Genomic DNA, 19,902 nt, shown 5'->3' on the forward strand with positions numbered 1-19,902 from the left:
CTGTTATGTGTGCCAGACATGGCAGTCATGTACGAGTCAGGGCTCTCATAGTAATTTGGACATGGTGCTTTCATGGCTCCAGAAGGGCAAATGGCTATTCACTTCAGATAATGGAATACCCTGACATTTCTGTCTGTGAGATTATTGCAAAGTTATACAGTAGTAGAATCATCATTATCACCATAATCACCGTAACCATTGTAATTATCATCATCGTTATCATCCTCATAATTTATTATTAAAAACTGATTCAGTTCCCTCCATCATTACCTTCCTCATTGTGATTGATCGTTAGAGAAATAAACTTTGAAAGAGGGAGATAGAAAAGGCCGCTCACTGAACAGGTTATACTGTAGCCTGTAGATATAACTGTGATCCCAAAAGAGCTTGTCCGTGTAGCTCAGTTGGTAGAGCATGTCGCTTGCAACGCCAGGGTTGTGGGTTCAATTCCCACGGGGGGCCAGTATAAAAAAATAATGAAAAAAACGTATGCACTCACTAAAACTGTAAGTCGCTCTGGATAAGAGCGTCTGCTAAATGACTAAAATGTAAAAAAAAAAAAAAGCTTGCTTGACTTGTCTCTTTCAACAGAAGATTTGGCTTTTTTGAAATTGAATTGCTGACTGCAATTCAACAGACAGCCCTGCTATCAAATAGAAATAGATCCCCCCGATGTTGTCCAATAAAACATCATTTTGATGGCCCGCCTCCAGCTGTGCGGTGTGTGATTTGCAGGTGGGCAGATGGTGGAGGCCAGGCATAGTCACACTGTCACCATGGTGATTGCCATTAATTAGAAGAGTTGACTCGAGAATAGTGATTATGATTACATGAAGTGATTCGTTTTACACACCTCTCTCTCCCATATACACACAGACACAATCACACACTCGCACATCAAAATACAACAATTAGAAATGAAAGTTTGTGCACGAGTGGAGGTGATTTCTGGAAACTTGGACTGGTGATGGGAGGGCAGTAGATGAATGACAGAGAGATTACACAGGCTGTGCCTTTGGTAGTGAGTGCGCTAGAGGAGAAGGGGTAAAGGTGATTGACAGGGAGGAAGGGTGGTGGTGCTGACTTGGGCCCTAGTCTATCCCCCTCTCTCTCTGGTGGCAGGTGAGAGGAATTCCTCCGAGACCCAGACCTGATGGGCTGTTGACCCCTGACCCTTCATCATGGTGCAGCCCAGTGCACTTCTGGCGAAGGGGGCCCATGAGGGCCATTCCTCCAGCCAGCCCAAGTGCATGATGGACGATTGAATCCTTATTGAGTTCTCAGTGTCACTGCTGCCCCTCCCCCACACTCGGTCCCCTGTGCTACGAGGCATCAGCCTTGGGGGCTTTTTTTTCTTTCCTGCAGTTCTTGATGGAGAATGTTCTTTCATGACGTTCTTCTGACGTCTTCACTGTCTTCCGGGCAGGGCCTTCTTTCTCTTTCTCTTTCTCTTTCTCTTTCTCTTTCTCTTTCTCTTTCTCTTTCTCTTTCTCTTTCTGTTCATTGACTAGCTCGTGTAGCGATGGCTCCTTATACATGGCAACTGTGGGGAAGATAAGAGAAACAGTTGAAGAGTATTCAATGGTGAACATAAGCATCATGCAACATCTAGAATAACTTAATACTTTTCTGATATATCCCTGTCTTGGCAAAAATTCAGCACAGCATGGACAGGAGGGCACGTGACCAACCTTCTATAACTTTAGGCAGGAAGTGTGCAGCACCTTTGGTCTTCTTCACCCGGTTGCCCTTCATGACCTGTCCATCGCGGTTGATGCCGATATACCAGGAGCGGCCCGACTGGCTCTGGCGGTAGAGCATGGAGGAGTAGGTCACGTAGTAGTTCTCAAACACACTCTCTTTGAACTTACACTCTGGAGTGAAGTGTTCCTAAAGAGAAGGATAGAGAGAGAGAAAGAGACTGTCACATTAACAAACAAACAAGCCAACTAAAACAAACCTCATGAGAGGAACTGCTATACACATTCAGCCAACCCCAAAACACAGACATTTATTCAAATGTAGGCATAGTATGTGCTCACACATACTGTACGCATGCACGCACAAGCTCAGTGAAAAACATTAATTATGAAAGTTGTGTCTAAGGGGAATCAAAGGGAAGGCTAGGATTCTATGTGTATTCATGTTTCTTTGAAAGCGAGAACATCCTGGTCTTTGGGGAGAAGATTGTAGAGTGATTTCACTCATAGTGAGGCATTACATTATAGCATCAGTGGTACAAACTTAGAACAGCCCCCTAAGGTACAGAGGATGAGAGAAACCACTGGGATATCCACATAAACAAAAGATTATCACACACCTACAAATACAAACACATAGTATGCAAATGAACAAATACACATACATTAAGTTATTTTGGAAGTACATGGAAGTTCAGAGGCAGAACAAATGGTTCAAATGGAAGTCCCTTTCAACCTTCAAATTATAAACTTAATACAGAGCATTCACACTGTACTACTAGCTGAAAGTGAACACATAGCAGCACCCACCCTCTCCGAAGTTGGAGCTTATCCAACAGTTAGAACCCAGTTATTGGCTGTTAGCACATATCCCCAGTACCCATACCAGTGCTTAACCCCCCTACCTCCAGCACTAACATAAGGACCATTAAACCCTGCAGAATGTTGCCTGGTGATTGTAACCACTAGCGACAGGTATACATCTCTCTTAGTCACCGTCAGGGTCCTTCCCCTGTCAGAGAGCAAACCCAATCTGCACGATTGATTTAGTGAGAGCAGCAGGGCAGAAACAGCTGACTGGATACTTTCTCTGAGACTTAGGGAGACTGGGGGAGATGGAGGAGGGGTGGGGGAGGACGAGTCGGTAATGAGAGGGGCATTAAGGAGTCAGTAGTGGACTCATCAGGGATGAAGGAGCTCCATGGTCACACGCTCACAGATCATCACCTCTCACCTTCAAGGTGCTGTGGCGTGCATGTCTGGGAAAGCCAATCACGTGCTGCATCTCCGCATGGTACCATACCCCCGCCCCGGCCTCATATCCTTCCTCACTTACCTCCCCTACCCCTGTTCTCTATCATACCCCCGGTACCACCCCAGCCCCACCCCTGTTCTCTATTGTACCTCCAGACCACCCCCACCCCTGTTCTCTTTCGTAGCCTCGGTACGACCCCAGCCCCACCCCTGTTCTCTATCGTACCCCCGGTACCCCCCAACCACACCCTGTTCTCTATCGTACCCCCGGTACCCCCCAACCACACCCTGTTCTATATCATACCCCCGGTACTACCCCAGCCCCACCCCTGTTCTCTACTGTACCTCCAGACCACCCCTGCTTAACCCCTGTTCTCTATTGTACCCCCAGTACTACCCCAGCCCCACCCCTGTTCTCTATTGTACCTCCAGACTACCCCAGCCCCACCCTGTTCTCTATCGTACCCCCGGTACCACCGAAGCCCCAACACTGTTCTCTATCGTACCCCGGTACCACCCCAGCCTTGCTTACCTATAGGCAAATCTCACCTCTACATCACATAGTTATTTATAGATCTTCTGACAAGTTTGATATATTAAGCTGCACTCACACACACAGGAGATCGATAGATGATCTGCTTCATTCATTATTAATCAGGCTGGAAAGAGAGGGAGAGAGGGAAAAGTAGGGAGAGATGGAGAGAGAGAGTGAGAGGTAGGGAGGTAGGGAGAGAGAGAGGGAGGGAGAGATAGGGAGAGAAGGAGAGGTAGGGAGAGAGGTAGATAGAGCGGGAGAGGTAGGGAGAGGGAGAGAGAGAGGGAGAGGTAGGGAGAGGGAGAGAGAGAGGGGGAGAGGGAGAGCGAGGGTCTGGGCGAGAGAGGCCTGCTCCCCTGGTTCTCCCACAGGACCTGCAGGGGAAAGCGGGGCACCAAGGACTTTTCAATGAGTCTCCAATCACCATAACCCAGGACCCCACCACTGAACTCTGTGTCACCATAACCCAAAACTCAACCTCTGAATCATCACTAGGCAGGATAACCCATCACTAAGCCCTAGATTACCTTAAATTCTGAAATGACCCTCATGGTAACAAACCTTGTTCTCTGAAATTATACCTTCAAGAAAACCCACAAGGCGACTTCTGAAATGATCCTGCCGATAATCCACAAATTGTACTTCTGAACATTACCATGACGATAATCCTTGATGAATTCTGTGGAATGAGCCTTACGATAACCCACTTCCTCATTATGACGTCTATCTAACAGCATTTTTTAACAGGACGTCTCCTGAGGATTCCTGGCAAGATGTCAGCAGAGAGGAATTACCCTGATCATAACCGACCGCTAAACCCCTGAACTAATCATCCTGATAACCCCGAACTCAGCTACCATGGCTGCTACAGTATATCTAAACTCACATAGCCTAGTTTCTGTAATTACTATGCCTTTAATCCATGAGTAAGCCTCAAGGTAACCCACTATCTGTCTTTGCAGGATGGTAGAGGACTCCCCACGACATGACCTTCAAACTTCCACTGATTTAGCCTCTACCTTTGAGCCCACCTTTAGAACCAGTTGAGTAAATAATTCCTAAACCCTTTTTAAGTGAAGAAGGGAGACATTTTCATTTAAAGATGAGTGCTTAGACTAAAGTATAAAATGAAATAAAAATCTCATCCTTCACTGGTGACTTATTGACTGACTCAGGCGGCTTCCTTTCGCTGCATCTCCAGCCAGAATGAATTGTAATGAAAGCCGGCGAGAGAGGTAATATCCAGCGTCCATGCAGAGAATCCTGAGGATGGGTAGAACCTCTTTATCATGCAAAGCGGTATCCCTACCTTCCCCTCCCCCTTTCTCCTCCTCCTCCTCTACCTCCTTCTCCCTCAGCTAGCCCTCGTGTCTGATTACATCTATTCTACCTGCTCCAGGAAGCTTAACTCCTTACGCCACCATATGCTACGCTGCGCTGCTCTCCTGGAACAATAATCAAGCCAAGGACTCAGGCCAGGGGCTATCACACCAGGTAGCTACTAGCTACACCCAACAATGTTTACACAACCTTTCAGATCAATTGGTGTAACTGGTACCTCTTCCTCACCCATGCAGTTGGGGCCATTCATACGGATTCATAGTGCGGGAGTTGTATGCCACTTTCTTACTTTCACACCCCTTCTTTTCAAGTCACAAAATGTCATCTTAAGCACTTTTTGTCGCTTCATATTTTGTCTGTTATTCTCTGATAAAGAAAAACAATGCACAAATGTGTGCCACTGCTTAGTAATGACTTGTGAGTAAATGATGTGTTGGGCTAATAGTCTTATTTATAGTAGGGATATGCATGGTTATTGGAATATTTGAATATCCGAACGGATGTTAGTATTCGAATGCTTATGTGAGTATTCATTTGAGGCCTATTTTAACACTAAATAAAAATATCCATGTGACATTATTAGATACAAGGATATACCAAATGTAATAAAACAACAAACCTTTCAATGTAGTTTTTATGACATGCGCCACATTAAAAGACCGGTAGCCGCTTGGTAGCCTTCACATGTGTAGCTTGTTGTTTATGTTGGCCAATCAAAGTGGCAAAGAGGCTCAATGTGTAGCAAGTAGAGTGAGAGTTCACTAATGCAATGCAACATGGAATAAAATTACAGAATTAAAAGTTTGCGAAATGAGAAAGAGCAGGCTACAACAAGCAACCAACAAGTAGGATGTTGTTTTATCTGAATGGGGTTGAGGATAAAGCGCAGCATGTAGCCTCAATTAGCCTAGCTAGCTATAGCTGGCTAGCTTAGCTAGCTATCTAGCTAGCTTCTCTAGGCTTCTCCAGTCAAGACAGGCACTGTTATACTGTATGGGATGATAAAAAAACATTGTGGCTGCTACAAGTTAGCTAGTCTTGGCTGTAGCCGAGTTGCCTTGGCTCCTCCCATCTCACACACACCGGCCCCTCCGCAACTGCAGCAATAGAGCGCCAGCCTCTCTCCCTCGCGCAGCAGTGCTCAGGTTAAAAACGTATGTTAAAAAAAAACATGTATTTTGAATATCTAGATATCCAACAGAAATGTATCATACTATTCAAATAGTACAAAAGCTGAAGAACATAGGCCCATCCAGGTACTTTCCGCAGGTGCTGGAGTTGTGCGCAAATTCATGAAAAACAGAAAGGAAAACACCGCACACTGCTGCTCATGCTCCCAGGTGATATTTATTTATAACAACGTTTCGACCCTTAAGTCTTCATCAGGCATCCATATCCCAGGTGGGGGTGGAATGTCCTATTTATACGGGCAGTACTCAGTGACATCACTTCCTGAAACAGGAGGTAAAAAATGTATAACATAGGTTCACAACATTAACATTCAATGTATCAAAATATATGATCATATGCAAGCAATGCAATCAATATTTACAGTAATATACATAAAATATTCATACATTGTTTAGACATATTGAAACTATAAAAACGGGTTCAAGTCAAACTCCTTGTTAAGGCCAAGAGGAGATAGTGTGTTGAGCCTGTGGATCCAGAAAGATTCCCTTTGAAGAAGTTTTAAAATTTTAAAATCAATTTAAAAAACAAACACCATTTGGACATATTGAAACTATAAAAACGGTTTCAAGTCAAACTCCTCGTTAAGGCCAAGAGGAAACTTCTTCAAAGGGAATCTTTCTGGATCCACAGGCTCAACACACTGTCTCCTCTTGGCCTTAACGAGGAGTTTGACTTGAAACTGTTTTTAGTTTCAATATGTCCAAATTGTGTGTTAAAAAAAAATCCTAATTGAACATTGTATGAATATTGTATGTATATTACTGTAAATATTGATTGCATTCCTTGTATATGATAATATATATTGATACATTGAATGTTAATGTTGTGAACCTGTTATAAATTGTTTACCTCCTGTTGCAGGAAGTGATGTCACTGAGTACTGCCCCTATAAAAAGGACCTTCCATCCCCACCTAGGATATGGATGCCTGATGAAGGCTTAAGGGTCGAAACGTTGTTATAAATAAATATCACCTGGGAGCATGAGCAGCAGTGTGCAGCGTTTTCCTTCTGTTTTTCACTATTCAAATAGTGAAATTATTTAAATCCCCCTTCCCTAGCTAATAGTAAAACTGAGGTAGTTTCCATGGTGTAGTCCTCTGTATTGCCAGCAGGGGTCGTAGTGACACATTAGGCAGACCTGCCTGTGTCTGTTGACCTTCCCCAGCAGTCCCTGGGTAATCTAAGGCCTTTTCAACTTTTGGAAAAAGTCAGTCCTCCACCCTGTCTCCTCTGTCCTCTCTCCTCTGTGACCCGGAAACCGATAATTGGTCGAGTGGTCAAGGAGATGTCAATTAGTTAGTTGGCAAATGGAAGAGTGTCCTCCCCTCCTCGATAGCCAACTTTTCTTCGAGGATAGTCATGTGTATCCTACCTAAGTCCTTCGCGGGAGAGTTTTTAAAACCCCTTTGAATCAGCTTTGTTTTGTCGTAGGAGAAACGCATGTAGATGTTTAAAAACAATATGCTACTTATCGTTTTATCTATAAAATGTTAACAAATTAATTTGCTTTTATCACTTTACACATTTGTTTTGGGATCCACCAATGTAAACTTAATTTACCTGATTTCATACAAGCACATTTTTGCCCACGTTCCCTCTCCTCGCCGCTTCTCCTCAATTACCTTTGACATTTTTCAAAAGGAGGCGAGAGAGGACGGAGTAGAGAGGACACAGGAGTTGAGCAAATCCAATTAAGAAAAGGCCTAGGAGATGCTGTGAAATCTGCCTAACTGCAGTAATCCCGCCATATTTCCATGGTGCTGCATTAACGCTGCAGCAGCAACCCCCTTCAAATCATAACTTTCACTGAATCTCCTAATGGGTCTTCCTCTGTCTGTGTGTGTGTGTGTGTGTGTGCCTGTGTGTCTGTGTGTGTGTGTGTGTGAATGTGTGTGTGGGAGTGTGAGAGAGCATGAGTGCACGCGTGTGTGTGTTTCGAAGTATGCAGAGGCGGGGGACACCTGCACATGTTATTGATGCTTTTAGAACCAGGTGCAGATGTTCTGTGACATGGCACATTACATAAGTCAATAAGGCATGGATGCACTTATAACATTTACATTTACATTTACATTTTTGTCATTTAGCAGACGCTCTTATCCAGAGCGACTTACAGTTTTTTTTATATATATTTTTTATACTGGCCCCCCATGGGAATCGAACCCACAACCCTGGCGTTGCAAACGCCATGCTCTATCAACTGAGCTACATCCCTGCCGGCCATTCCCTCCCCTACCCTGGACAACGCTGGGCCAATTGTGCGCCGCCCATGAGTCTCCCGGTCGCGGCCGGCTGCGACAGAGCCTGGATTCGAACCAGGATCTCTAGTGACACAGTTAGCACTGCAATGCAGTGCCTTAGACCACTGCGCCACTCAGGAGCTTAACCCCTAGAGTCGTTTGACGCACCCGTGCATCACAAGTTTACGCCATTTTGAATACTGAATAGCTGCCTGTTCTACACGAGAGGATCCGGACAAGAAAATCATTACGAAAACGTCTGTAAAACCCGAACCGTTTGAGCTACAAACGAATAATTCACCACCATCGAAAGATGAGACTCTCGGTTGTTTTGCTCCACGACTCATACAAGTTTCATGGGAGTCGTCTGAAGGTAACCCAGTACCGGGCTGTAAAAATGGCAGAACGTGCATAGGGGGTAAAAAGTTCCAAGAATAACGTGCTCAAACATCTACAGTTTTGTTATATCTCTCATATATAGGACAGACACTTCAAAACCGTATTCTTTTTGGACTGTTTGTTTTGCAATTTACAAATGTGTTATTCAATGCGTTTCTAAGGGCTATAGCAGTAAAGGCCACATTATTTATATATATTATTTTATATACCTACAGGGGTCCTAAAATTCCAAATAAAATGGCTACATGATCAATTTTATGACCAGCTTAAAACAATTCCATATGTTAGCTTAGTAGATATTGTGGTCTAAGGGCTTAGACCTAAAAGGGCTTAAACAAGGCTGAGGCATGCAGTGGGCAGTCTGGCACCATAACCACATGGCCCCTCTCCAATGGTTTATGATGTCACGGCCTGGTATGATGGTATGATGTGTGTGACAGCTGAGCAGAGTGGGTGGGGCTAGGGGATGTGTTGTGATGACTTCTGCCTAATCTACTGTACAGCCGTCTATGGGTTGGTTGACATGTGGAGAGTCTCTGTTGATGTGATTCACGTCGGAGGGTAGTGGCAGCTGTGACCCCCAGTGACAGAGGTGACCACACGCCCACCTCTTATCCCTTTACTCCTCCATTTGTCATCCCCAGCTCAATGTCCCCTTTATGGGAGAGAGAGAACGGAGGGAGATCGAGAGCGGGAGAAGGATAGAGAGATATTGTCCTTGTGATGTCTCTGTGTGTCATAAAAAAAAGTGTGTACATTGTGTATTGGGTTTATAAGTGTGTATGTATGTGTGTGTGTCTGTATGTTTGTGTGTGTGTGTGTGTGTGTGTGTGTGTTGTGAACAAAGAGCATTGCTGACAGATGTATCAGGGCTGTGTAATTTACCTGAGACTATCACAAAGACTAGAACAACGGATGTCACTGGTGCTGCAGGCTGCAGCCAAGTCTACATCTCTTACTTAGTACTTACAGTGCCTTGCAAAGTATTCATCCCCTTGGCGTTTTTCCTATTTTGTTGCATTACAACCTGTAATTTAAATGGATTTTTATTTGGATTTCATATAATGGACATACATAAAATAGTCCATATTGGTGAAATGATAAAAAATAAAAAAAATAAAATAACAGAAAAGTGGTGCGTGCATATGTGTTCACCCCCTTTGCTATGAAGCCCCTAAATAAGATCTGGTGCAACCAATTACCTTCAGAAGTCACATAATTAGTTAAATAAAGTCCACCTGTGTGCAATCTAAGTGTCACATGATCTCAGTATATATACACCTGTTCTGAAAGGCCCCAGAGTCTGCAACACCACTAAGCAAGGGGCACCACCAAGCAAGCGGCACCATGAAGACCAAGGAGCTCTCCAAACAGGTCAGGGACAAAGTTGTGGAGAAGTACAGATCAGGGTTGGGTTATTAAAAAATATCAGAAACTTTGAACATCCCACGGGGCACCATTAAATCCATTATTAAAAAATTGAAAGAATATGGCACCACAACAAACCTGCCAAGAGAGGGCCGCCCACCAAAACTCACGGACCAGGCAAGGAGGGCATTAATCAGAGAGGCAACAAAGAGACCAAAGATAACCTTGAAGGAGCTGCAAAGCTCCACAGCGGAGATTGGAGTATCTGTCCATAGGACCACTTTAAGCCGTAAACTCCACAGAGCTGGGCTTTACGGAAGAGTGTCCAGAAAAAAGCCATTGCTTCAAGAAAAAAATAAGCAAACCCGTTTGGTGTTCACCAAAAGGCATGTGGGAGACTCCCCAAACATATGGAAGAAGGAAATCTGGTCAGATGAGACTAAAATTGAGCTTTTTGACATCAAGGAAAACGCTATGTCAAGGCGCAAACCCAACACCTCTCATCACCTCTCATCACCCTGAGAACACCATCCCCACAGTGAAGCATGGTGGTAGCAGCATCATGCTGTGGGGAGGGGGATAGTTATGCACGCTCAAGTTCTGTTTTTTTGTCTTATTTCTTGTTTGTTTCACAATATAAAATATTTTGCATCTTCAAAGTGGTAGGCATGTTGTGTAAATCAAATGATACAAACCCCCCCAAAAAAATCCATTTTAATTCTAGGTTGTAAGGCAACAAAATACAAAAAATGCCAAGTGGGGTGAATACTTTCGCAACCCACTGTAGTACTTACTATCTTAGCAGAGAGCATTGGTGCTGGGCTAATGATAAATGAGTAGAAAGAAGGAACCCTGCCTGCACACAGTATTACTTCTACCAGCTAAGTGCACTTAATTGCCTGGCTGGCAACATATCTCCCTCTGTATCATTATATTCCATTTCTCTCTACCTCATCCCTTTTCTTCTCTCTCCTGTTCTTTCTCCCCCATTGTGATGGAGATGATGGTATCTGTGTTGTCCTGCATCTCAATGCAACCCTCACAGGTGACAAATGGACTACACAGCGCCTCTCTCTCTCTCTCACACACACACACACACACAACAACAACCACTACACAAAAGCACTAAACATACACTGACAGTATAAAACATTAAGAACACCTGCTCTTTCCATGACATAGACTGACCAGGTCAATCCAGGTGAAAGCTATGATCCCTTATTGATGTCACTTGTTAAATCCACTTCAATCAGTGTAGATGAAGGGGAGGAGACGGGTTAAATAAGGATTTTTAAGCCTTGAGACATGGATTGTGTACGTGTGCCATTCAGAGGGTGAATAGGCAAAACAAAATATTTAAATGCCTTTGAACTGGGTATGGTAGTAGGTGCCAGGCGCACCGGTTTGTGTCAAGAACTGCAACGCTGCTGGGTTTTTAACGCTCAACAGTTTCCCATGTGTATCAAGAATGGTCCACCACCCAAAGGACATTCAGCCAACCTGACACAACTGTGGGAAGCATTGGAGTCAACATGGGCCAGCATCCCTGTGGAACGCTTTCGACACCTTGTAGAGTCCATGCCCTGACGAACTGAGGCTGTTCTGAGGGCAAAAGGGGGGAGGTGCAACTCAATATTTGGAAGGTGTTCTTAATGTTTTGTTCACTCAGTGTGTAGTACCCCACATGAAAAAATACTACATTTTACTACATAATACTACAGTACTTACTATATAATTCTGTAGTAAACTGTAGTATACTGTAGAATACTATACTACACACTGTAGTATCCCTCGATCATGTGTAGTACTTTTGTTGTATACTCTAGAATACTATAGTAAATACTACAGTAATATCCGCAAAAACACTACACTTTTTTTTTACTTTAGTTAATACTACAGTATTTAATTTGCATATACCCTGCCCATTCGCCTCCCCAATATCCCAATTTGTGACACCCATAAGTGAGAAACCTACATGTCAAGTATAGACCATACATCGTGTTCCCTACAGGTTATAGAAAAGAGCAGAAGCTCTGATGTATCCGTTCAGACCCCAGTCCTACCTACCTGTCACGGATTTAGCCGAGGCTGCTCCTCCTCCTTGCTCGGGCAGGCTTCGGCGTTCGTCATCACCGGAGTACTAGCTGCCACCGATCTAGGTTCCAGCAATCATCTAGATTGGTCTGCTTTGTGTACACCTGTTTCCCATTAGTGTTGATGGTTTCCCTTTATAACCCCTGTCTGTTATTCGTTTGTTGTGTGTGATTGTTCTCCGTTTGTTTTCGGCAGGACTGTGTATTGCGATTATTGTTCCTCCCTGTTTTGGAGGTTTTGTTGTTTTGTACTTTTCATTACGTTTATTAGTAAAGTACATCTGCCAGTCTCTCGGTGTCCTGCGCTTGACTTCGTTTACCGCATACACGTTTATCCTGACACTACCTACCTACCTACCTACAGTGGGGGAAAAAAGTATTTAGTCAGCCACCAATTGTGCAAGTTCTCCCACTTAATAAGATGAGAGAGGCCTATGACAGACAAAATGAGAAAAAACATTCCAGAAAATCACATTGTAGGATTTTTTTATGAATTTATTTGCAAATGATGGTGGAAAATAAGTATTTGGTCAATAACAAAAGTTTCTCAATACTTTGTTATATACCCTTTGTTGGCAATGACACAGGTCAAACGTTTTCAGTAAGTCTTCACAAGGTTTTCACACACTGTTGCTGGTATTTTGGCCCATTCCTCCATGCAGATCTCCTCTAGAGCAGTGATGTTTTGGGGCTGTCGCTGGCCAACACGGACTTTCAACTCCCTCCAAAGATTTTCTATGGGGTTGAGATCTGGAGACTGGCTAGGCCACTCCAGGACCTTGAAATGCTTCTTACGAAGCTACTCCTTCGTTGCCCGGGCGGTGTGTTTGGGATCATTGTCATGCTGAAAGACCCAGCCACGTTTCATCTTCAATGCCCTTGCTGATGGAAGGAGGTTTTCACTCAAAATCTCACGATACATGGCCCCATTCATTCTTTCCTTTACACGGATCAGTCGTCCTGGTCCCTTTGCAGAAAAACAGCCCCAAAGCATGATGTTTCCACCCCCCATGCTTCACAGTAGGTATGGTGTTCTTTGGATGCAACTCAGCATTCTTTGTCCTCCAAACACAATGAGTTGAGTTTTTACCAAAAAGTTATATTTTGGTTTCATCTGACCATATGACATTCTCCCAATCCTCTTCTGGATCATCCAAATGCACTCTAGCAAACTTCAGACGGGCCTGGACATGTACTGGCTTAAGCAGGGGGACACGTCTGGCACTGCAGGATTTGAGTCCCTGGCGGCGTAGTGTGTTACTGATGGTAGGCTTTGTTACTTTGGTCCCAGCTCTCTGCAGGTCATTCACTAGGTCCCCCCGTGTGGTTCTGGGATTTTTGCTCACCGTTCTTGTGATCATTTTGACCCCACGGGGTGAGATCTTGCGTGGAGCGCCAGATAGAGGGAGATTATCAATGGTCTTGTATGTCTTCCATTTCCTAATAATTGCTCCCACAGTTGATTTCTTCAAACCAAGCTGCTTACCTATTGCAGATTCAGTCTTCCCAGCCTGGTGCAGGTCTACAATTTTGTTTCTGGTGTCCTTTGACAGCTCTTTGGTCTTGGCCATAGTGGAGTTTGGAGTGTGACTGTTTGAGGTTGTGGACAGGTGTCTTTTATACTGATAACGAGTGGAGGACAGAGGAGCCTCTTAAAGAAGAAGTTACAGGTCTGTCAGAGCCAGAAATATTGCTTGTTTGTAGGTGACCAAATACTTATTTTCCACCATAATTTGCAAATAAATTCATTAAAAATCCTACAATGTGATTTTCTGGATTTTTTTCTCTCAATTTGTCTGTCATAGTTGACGTGTACCTATAATGAAAATTACAGGCCTCTCTCATCTTTTTAAGTGGGAGAACTTGCACAATTGGTGGCTGACTAAATACTTTTTTTCCCCCACTGTACCTACCCTACCTACCTACCTATAGGAGAAAGCCTCCTCTTCTATGTCAAAGATGAATAAAACAAAAATACTACAGTAAATACTACAGTATACTGCAGTCCCAAAAAAACCACTACATTAATTACCATAGCATATACTAGAGTTTTCTTTTACTGCAGTATTTATACTATAGTTAGCTGTAAATACTTCAGTATACTACAGTACACTACAGAAAATACTACAGAATTTAGTCAGTGAAAACAATACAGTGAAAACTACAGTAAAGTCTGCAAAAACACTACAGTGAATACTACAGTATTTATACCATAGCGTACTATAGCATTTTGTAATGTGGAACATCACAGACATTATAATTCAAGGTGTGCACACAAGCAATTTCCTGTATACTATGCAAACATCAACACACTCATTAAAAATGCATTCATCACGTTTCATTTCAGAGGCCTGATGGGCATGCATGGAAACTGCATCTGTAAAATCTAGAATTTCTCAATTGTGTCACCTCCCACCTCTCTCACTCTCTCTCTCTGTCTGTCTCACTCTCTCTTGCTCACTCACTTCCTCACACAACTCACTAACTCGCTCTTTCACACACGCACGCACACACACACACACACACACACACACACACTCCACACCATTTCTTCACACATCTCCCCCCTCTCATGGCCCAGGAGGGTTTTCCAGAGCACACAGATAATAAAATGGGTCAGGACAGAGCTCACCACTATTTTTTTTACCAGGAAGGAAGCCATTTTCCTCGAGTCTCCTACAGGTATAGGGAAGCTGAGGCTAAGGCTCATGGCTGAGACAATAGAGCAGTGTCCTGGAGTTCCCCCTTGTAATTAGCTCGTTACTGTTCTCCTGGGCTCTATGTGCACTTCACTAGCCTGACAAGGCTGGCTGATTACGTTTTTACTGCAATGCACAGCTGACTTGAATAGAAGAGGACAACATATCAAAGTCAGAGAGAGAGGATTGGGGAGAGAGGGTGAGAGAGAGAGAGAGGGTGAGAGAGAGAGAGAGAGAGAGAGAGAGAGAGAGAGAGAGAGAGAGAGAGAGAGCCCTGCAGAGGTTTTTCCCCAATGGCAGTGTCCTCTGTGTCTCTTGTTGTCACTCACCTCAGCCTCTGTGAGAGTGACAGTGATGAGCTTGTTTGTCACCGGTCAGAACATTTGTCTGCACTGTCATGCACTCTCCTGAGGTGCCACCCCCCTCTGTCTCCAGCTGTTACATCACACACAATCACTCAACAAAATACATGACATATTCATCCTCACTCACACACACCAGCTTACCAGTGTGTGACTGTAACACACACCACACACCTAAGGTTACACATCATCAGCATACATCACACACTCATGAAACGGTGGCATGAAAACACAGGTAGGAGCTGAATTTATACATTCCGCATCCAGAATGAACAAAGCTGTGGTTGTGTTCATGAAAAGAGCAAATTTGGTGGGTAGGCTCATTTCTAGTGGAATATTTGTAAGGGGTGTGTTGGTGCCAATTTCTCCTCTTTCTACCCCTTCGACTAGGGTGGTAGTTGCAAATTTGCCTCGGTTTATTACGGATTATCAAATCAGGAAGGAGTTGAGTCGTTTTGGTAAGTTTGCTAGTGGTTTTCGTGTACTGTCGGCAGGTTTTCAGGCAGATGCCGTCAAGCATGTTGTTTCATTCCAGAGGCAAGTGTTCATGTTTCTGAATAACAACGAGCAACAGTTAAATGTGCATTTTAAAGTGAGGCATGGGGAGGGGCTCTACGCAGGTTTTGCCAGCACAGATAGTCCACGGTGCTTTGAGTGTGGGGATTTGGGGCATAAGAGCTTTGCGTGCCCACATAAAGGCCGTAGACAAGGTGAGGGTTCAAGCACCAGTGGGGGAAATCAAGGTCAACGTGCAGGGGGCCATGAAACGCAGGCAGCAGAGGCTGGGCGTAGTCATGCTACAGATGGTGGGGTAGAGGAGGCTGGGTCTAGTCATGCTATAGATGGTGGTGTAGGTGAGGCTGGGTCTAGTCATGCTATGGATGATGGTATAGCTGAGGCTGGGTCTAGTCATGTTATGGATGGTGGTGTAGATGAGGCTGGGTCTAGTCATGTTATAGATGGTGGTGTAGCTGAGACGAGGTCTAGTCATGTCATGGATGGTGGTGTAGATGAGGCTGGGCTTAGTCAGGTTATGCTAGTGGATGAGGAGAGTATAGTGGGGAAGGGTAAGCGACTAGGGGGGGTGGAGGAGGGTGTCAAGCGGAAGAGGAAAAAGGGGGACAAGAAAGGAGGTGTGAGGGCAGAGGCTGGTGAAAGGCACCAAGGAACCTTTGCCTGGTGCTGAGGGGCAGGCCCCCACTAGAGAGGAAGAGCAGGTGGTCAGGATGGGAGATGGAGACGAGGAGGAGGAAGATGAGTCTGAGGAGGAAGACGATGAGGAGGATTTCTTTTCAGACTCCTCCTCAATGGGTCCAGAGCTGACAGCCAGTCAGTCAGAGGGGTCAAAGTACACGGTGAGGGAACTGTCAAGTTTCCTGAATGAGACTAAGGGGAAAAAAGTATCTGGGAAAGTTTGTAAGATCAGTCCAACATGCTATGAAAAATGAGGGGCATGGTGTCCTCTCACCCAGGAAACGGTTTAGGTTGAGGAAGTGGGTTACAACCGTGCGTAAAGGTCTACCTTCAGACATGGTTTAGATGAAAGTTTTCTTTCTGGCACTGGGGCTTATTGAGCTTTGCTATTGGTCACTTTCTTTGCTGGCTTTTCTCCCACTTCTTATGGAGACTCTTTGGGTAGGCTCGCTTAATATTAATGGCACCAGAGATGCGGGAAAGAGGAGTGTGTTGTGTGAATATGTAAAACAGAAAAAGTACAGGTATTGTTTCTGCAGGAGACGCATAGCGATGTGGTGAATGAAGTTGATTGGGGGCTCTGGTGGAAAGGGGCAAGTGTGCTGAGCCATGGGACAAATGTTAGTGCAGGGGTGGCAGTCCTTTTTGTACCGGGTCTGTCTGTAAAAATCTGCTCCTCAAAAGAGGTGTGTAGGGGTAGACTGCTTGTAGTAAAAGCAGAAATTAACAACAGGGGTTTTGTCTTTATAAATGTGTATGCGCCTAACACAGGGAGAGAGAGGGGGCTTCTATTTGGGTCTCTTAGACAGGAACTCACAGATATCGCCTGAGGAGACGCTGGTGGTCGGTGGGGACTGGAACTGTACGATGGATTTTACGAAAGACAGAAATGGGGAGGAGCCTCATTCAGGTTCAGTGGGGGTGTTAAGGGACATTATTAATCAGTTTGACCTAGTGGATGTTTGGAGAACTAGACATCACAACACAAGACAGTATACATGGGTGAAGGTCTTTGGGGCTAGGGTGAGTGCAGCCCAGCTTGATCGATTGTAAATGTCCAGGAATCAGAGCAATAGGCTGTTGGGGGCTACCATTCTCCTGGTTGGGTTTTTCGGATTATCACATAACCATTGCTCGGCTGTCTATTTCTCCAGGGCCTCGGCAGGCATCCTATTGGAAGTTTAATGTAAAGCTCTTACAAGATGCCACTTTTTGCTCAGGTTTCCAGACATTTTTGGGAAAGGTGGGGGCAGCGAATAGAGGAGTATGAGTCTCTGAGTCAATGGTGGGATGTGGGAAAAGTCCAAATTCGGCTTTTCTGCCAACAGTATACAGCTCTCTCATCCTCAGAGGCTAGGAGAGTATTGGGGGAACTCAAGCGTAGTATTAGTGAGATGGAGGTAGAGCTGGTGGAGCAAGGCAATGTAGGCCTCCAGGCTAATTTAGCTGAACTATGTAGGGACCTGGGCAGTTTTTTCCAGGTTAAAGAAAAGGGAGCACTTGTAAGAGCTAGAGTCTCCATGCTCAAGGAGATGGATGCTCCCAGCTCCTCCTTCTTTGGTTTGGAAAGACAGAGCGGTGAAGTCAAGGGTATGCTTTGTCCACGGCTTTCGGATGGGCGGGTGACCTCTGTGGTGGGGGAGATGCGGGAGCGGACTGTGGAGTTTTAGTACTGAGTTGTTTAGGGCAGAACTGTGTGATCCTATGTGTGCTCAGGTTTTGTTTGCCGAACTCCCTAAGCTCTCTAAGGTACAGAGGGATGAAATTGACATTCCCCTGTTGTACCATGAACTGGCAGAGGCGGTAATCCAGATGTCCCCCGGCCGTGCACCGGGGGTCGATGGACTCCCAGTGGAGTTTTATAAAAATTTCCGGGGAATAATTGGACTGGACTTCTTTTGCATGTTGCGTGAGTACGTCGAGGTAGGAGAGTTGCCGATGAACTGCCGGCGGGCGGCTCTGACTCTCCTGCCCAAAAAAGGGGACAAAAAGAACTGGAGGCATGTAGCATTGCTCTGTGCGGACTACAAGATATTTGCCAAGGTCCTCGCTAACACACTGAAGTCCCATCTGGACTCTATAGTACACAAGGATCAGACATATTGCGTACCAGGACGCTCAATCACGGACAACTTGTTCTTAATCAGGGACATGTTGGTCTCTTTAGATCAAGAGAAGGCTTTTGATAGAGTGGACCATGAGTATCTGTTTAATGTGATGTCTGTGTTTGGGTTTGGGGAAAGGTTTTTGGCCTATGTGAAGATGTTGTATGCAGGGGCATCATGTATGGTTAAGGTGGTGGGGTGGGGGGCTCAGTAGGCCAGTCTGGGTGATGCGGGGCATTAGACAAGGATGCCCTCTATCAGGGCAGTTATATACACTAGCCATTGAGCCTTTTCTGGGCCTGCTACGCAGGAGACTGCAGGGAGTGTGCTGGACAGGCATAGCAGTGTCAGCGTATGCAGATGACGTTTCTGTGACGGTCAGGGATGGTCAGGATATGCAGGCACTAGAGAATAGTCTGAAGGTGTACGAGGGAGCTTCGTCAGCTAAGGTAAACTGGGGCAAGAGCAAAGCTCTGTTATGTGGGGCATGGCCCCTCCTCTGCTTCCAGGGGGTTTGCAGTGGAGTTGTGAAGGGCTTAACATTTTGGGGGTGTACCTGGGCTCGGAGAGGTGGGTCAGGAGGAACTGGGAGGGGCTGTCACAGGCAGTGGTGTCAAGACTGGCCAGGTGGAGGTGGCTCCAGTCCCAAGTGTCATATTGAGGGAGGGTGCTGATAATCAACAACCTGGTGGCATCTTCCCTGTGGCATAAACTGGCTGTCCTCAACCCCCGCCCGCCGGTCTGCTCACAGACCTGCAACGCAAGCTGGTGAATTTATTCTGGTCAGGCCATCACTGGCTGAGGGCGGCAGTGTTGTATATGTCCGTAAATGAAGGCAGACAGGGCCTGGTGGAACTGGAGAGCAGGGTGGCTGCATTCCGACTAAAGGCGGCGCAGAGACTGCTGTACCATACTGATGTCGGATGGAGGGAGCCAGCATGCGCACTGCTGAGGAGAGCTGGCAGATTAGGGTTGGACCGGCAGCTATTCCTCATGAGGCTGGAGGGGCTGAGGACAGCAGGTCTCTCTGATTTAAAACTCTGTGGTGCTGAGGGCCTGGCAGCTACTAAGGCCCAGACGAGAAGGGGGTGTGGAGCCTGGGCTGTGGGTGTGGGAGGAGCCTATCTTCCACAACCCAGCCATCCTTTTGAGATCGGTTCAGTCGGCCACCCTGAAGAGGCAACTGATGGCAGCGGGATTACTAAGGCTGGGTGACCTGCGACTGCTGGGAGAGGAGGGGTGGAAAACCCCAGAAGTCCTAGCACAACAAACAGGACTAACATCTCTTAGGCTGCTGGAGAGATTCCTGGGTGAAGTCCAGGAGGTACTGTCTGAGCCGGTAAAGGGGGTGTTTGAGCGGCCAAAGGGGGAGGGGCCACCAATGTTTCCGCCACTGCACGTGACGGCAGAGACTGGG

General features: G+C 45.5%; 1 protein-coding gene across 1 annotated transcript in view; it reads right to left on the minus strand.

Annotated features, from left to right (window-relative positions):
* Nucleotides 1-547: 547 nt before the first annotated feature.
* The window catches only part of LOC121541791 (fibroblast growth factor 11-like), a 78,876-nt gene continuing 59,521 nt past the window's right edge, over nt 548-19,902 (minus strand). Inside the window, exons 4-5 of the mRNA XM_045208139.1 lie at nt 1,692-1,890; nt 548-1,543 (exon numbers count right to left, since the gene is read on the minus strand). Of these exons, the coding sequence (XP_045064074.1) occupies nt 1,323-1,543; nt 1,692-1,890 (420 nt within the window). The 3' untranslated portion in view covers nt 548-1,322. The remainder of the gene's footprint in view (nt 1,544-1,691; nt 1,891-19,902) is intronic.

This window comes from Coregonus clupeaformis, chromosome 27, assembly GCF_020615455.1.
Source record: "Coregonus clupeaformis isolate EN_2021a chromosome 27, ASM2061545v1, whole genome shotgun sequence".
Taxonomy (NCBI): domain Eukaryota; kingdom Metazoa; phylum Chordata; class Actinopteri; order Salmoniformes; family Salmonidae; genus Coregonus; species Coregonus clupeaformis.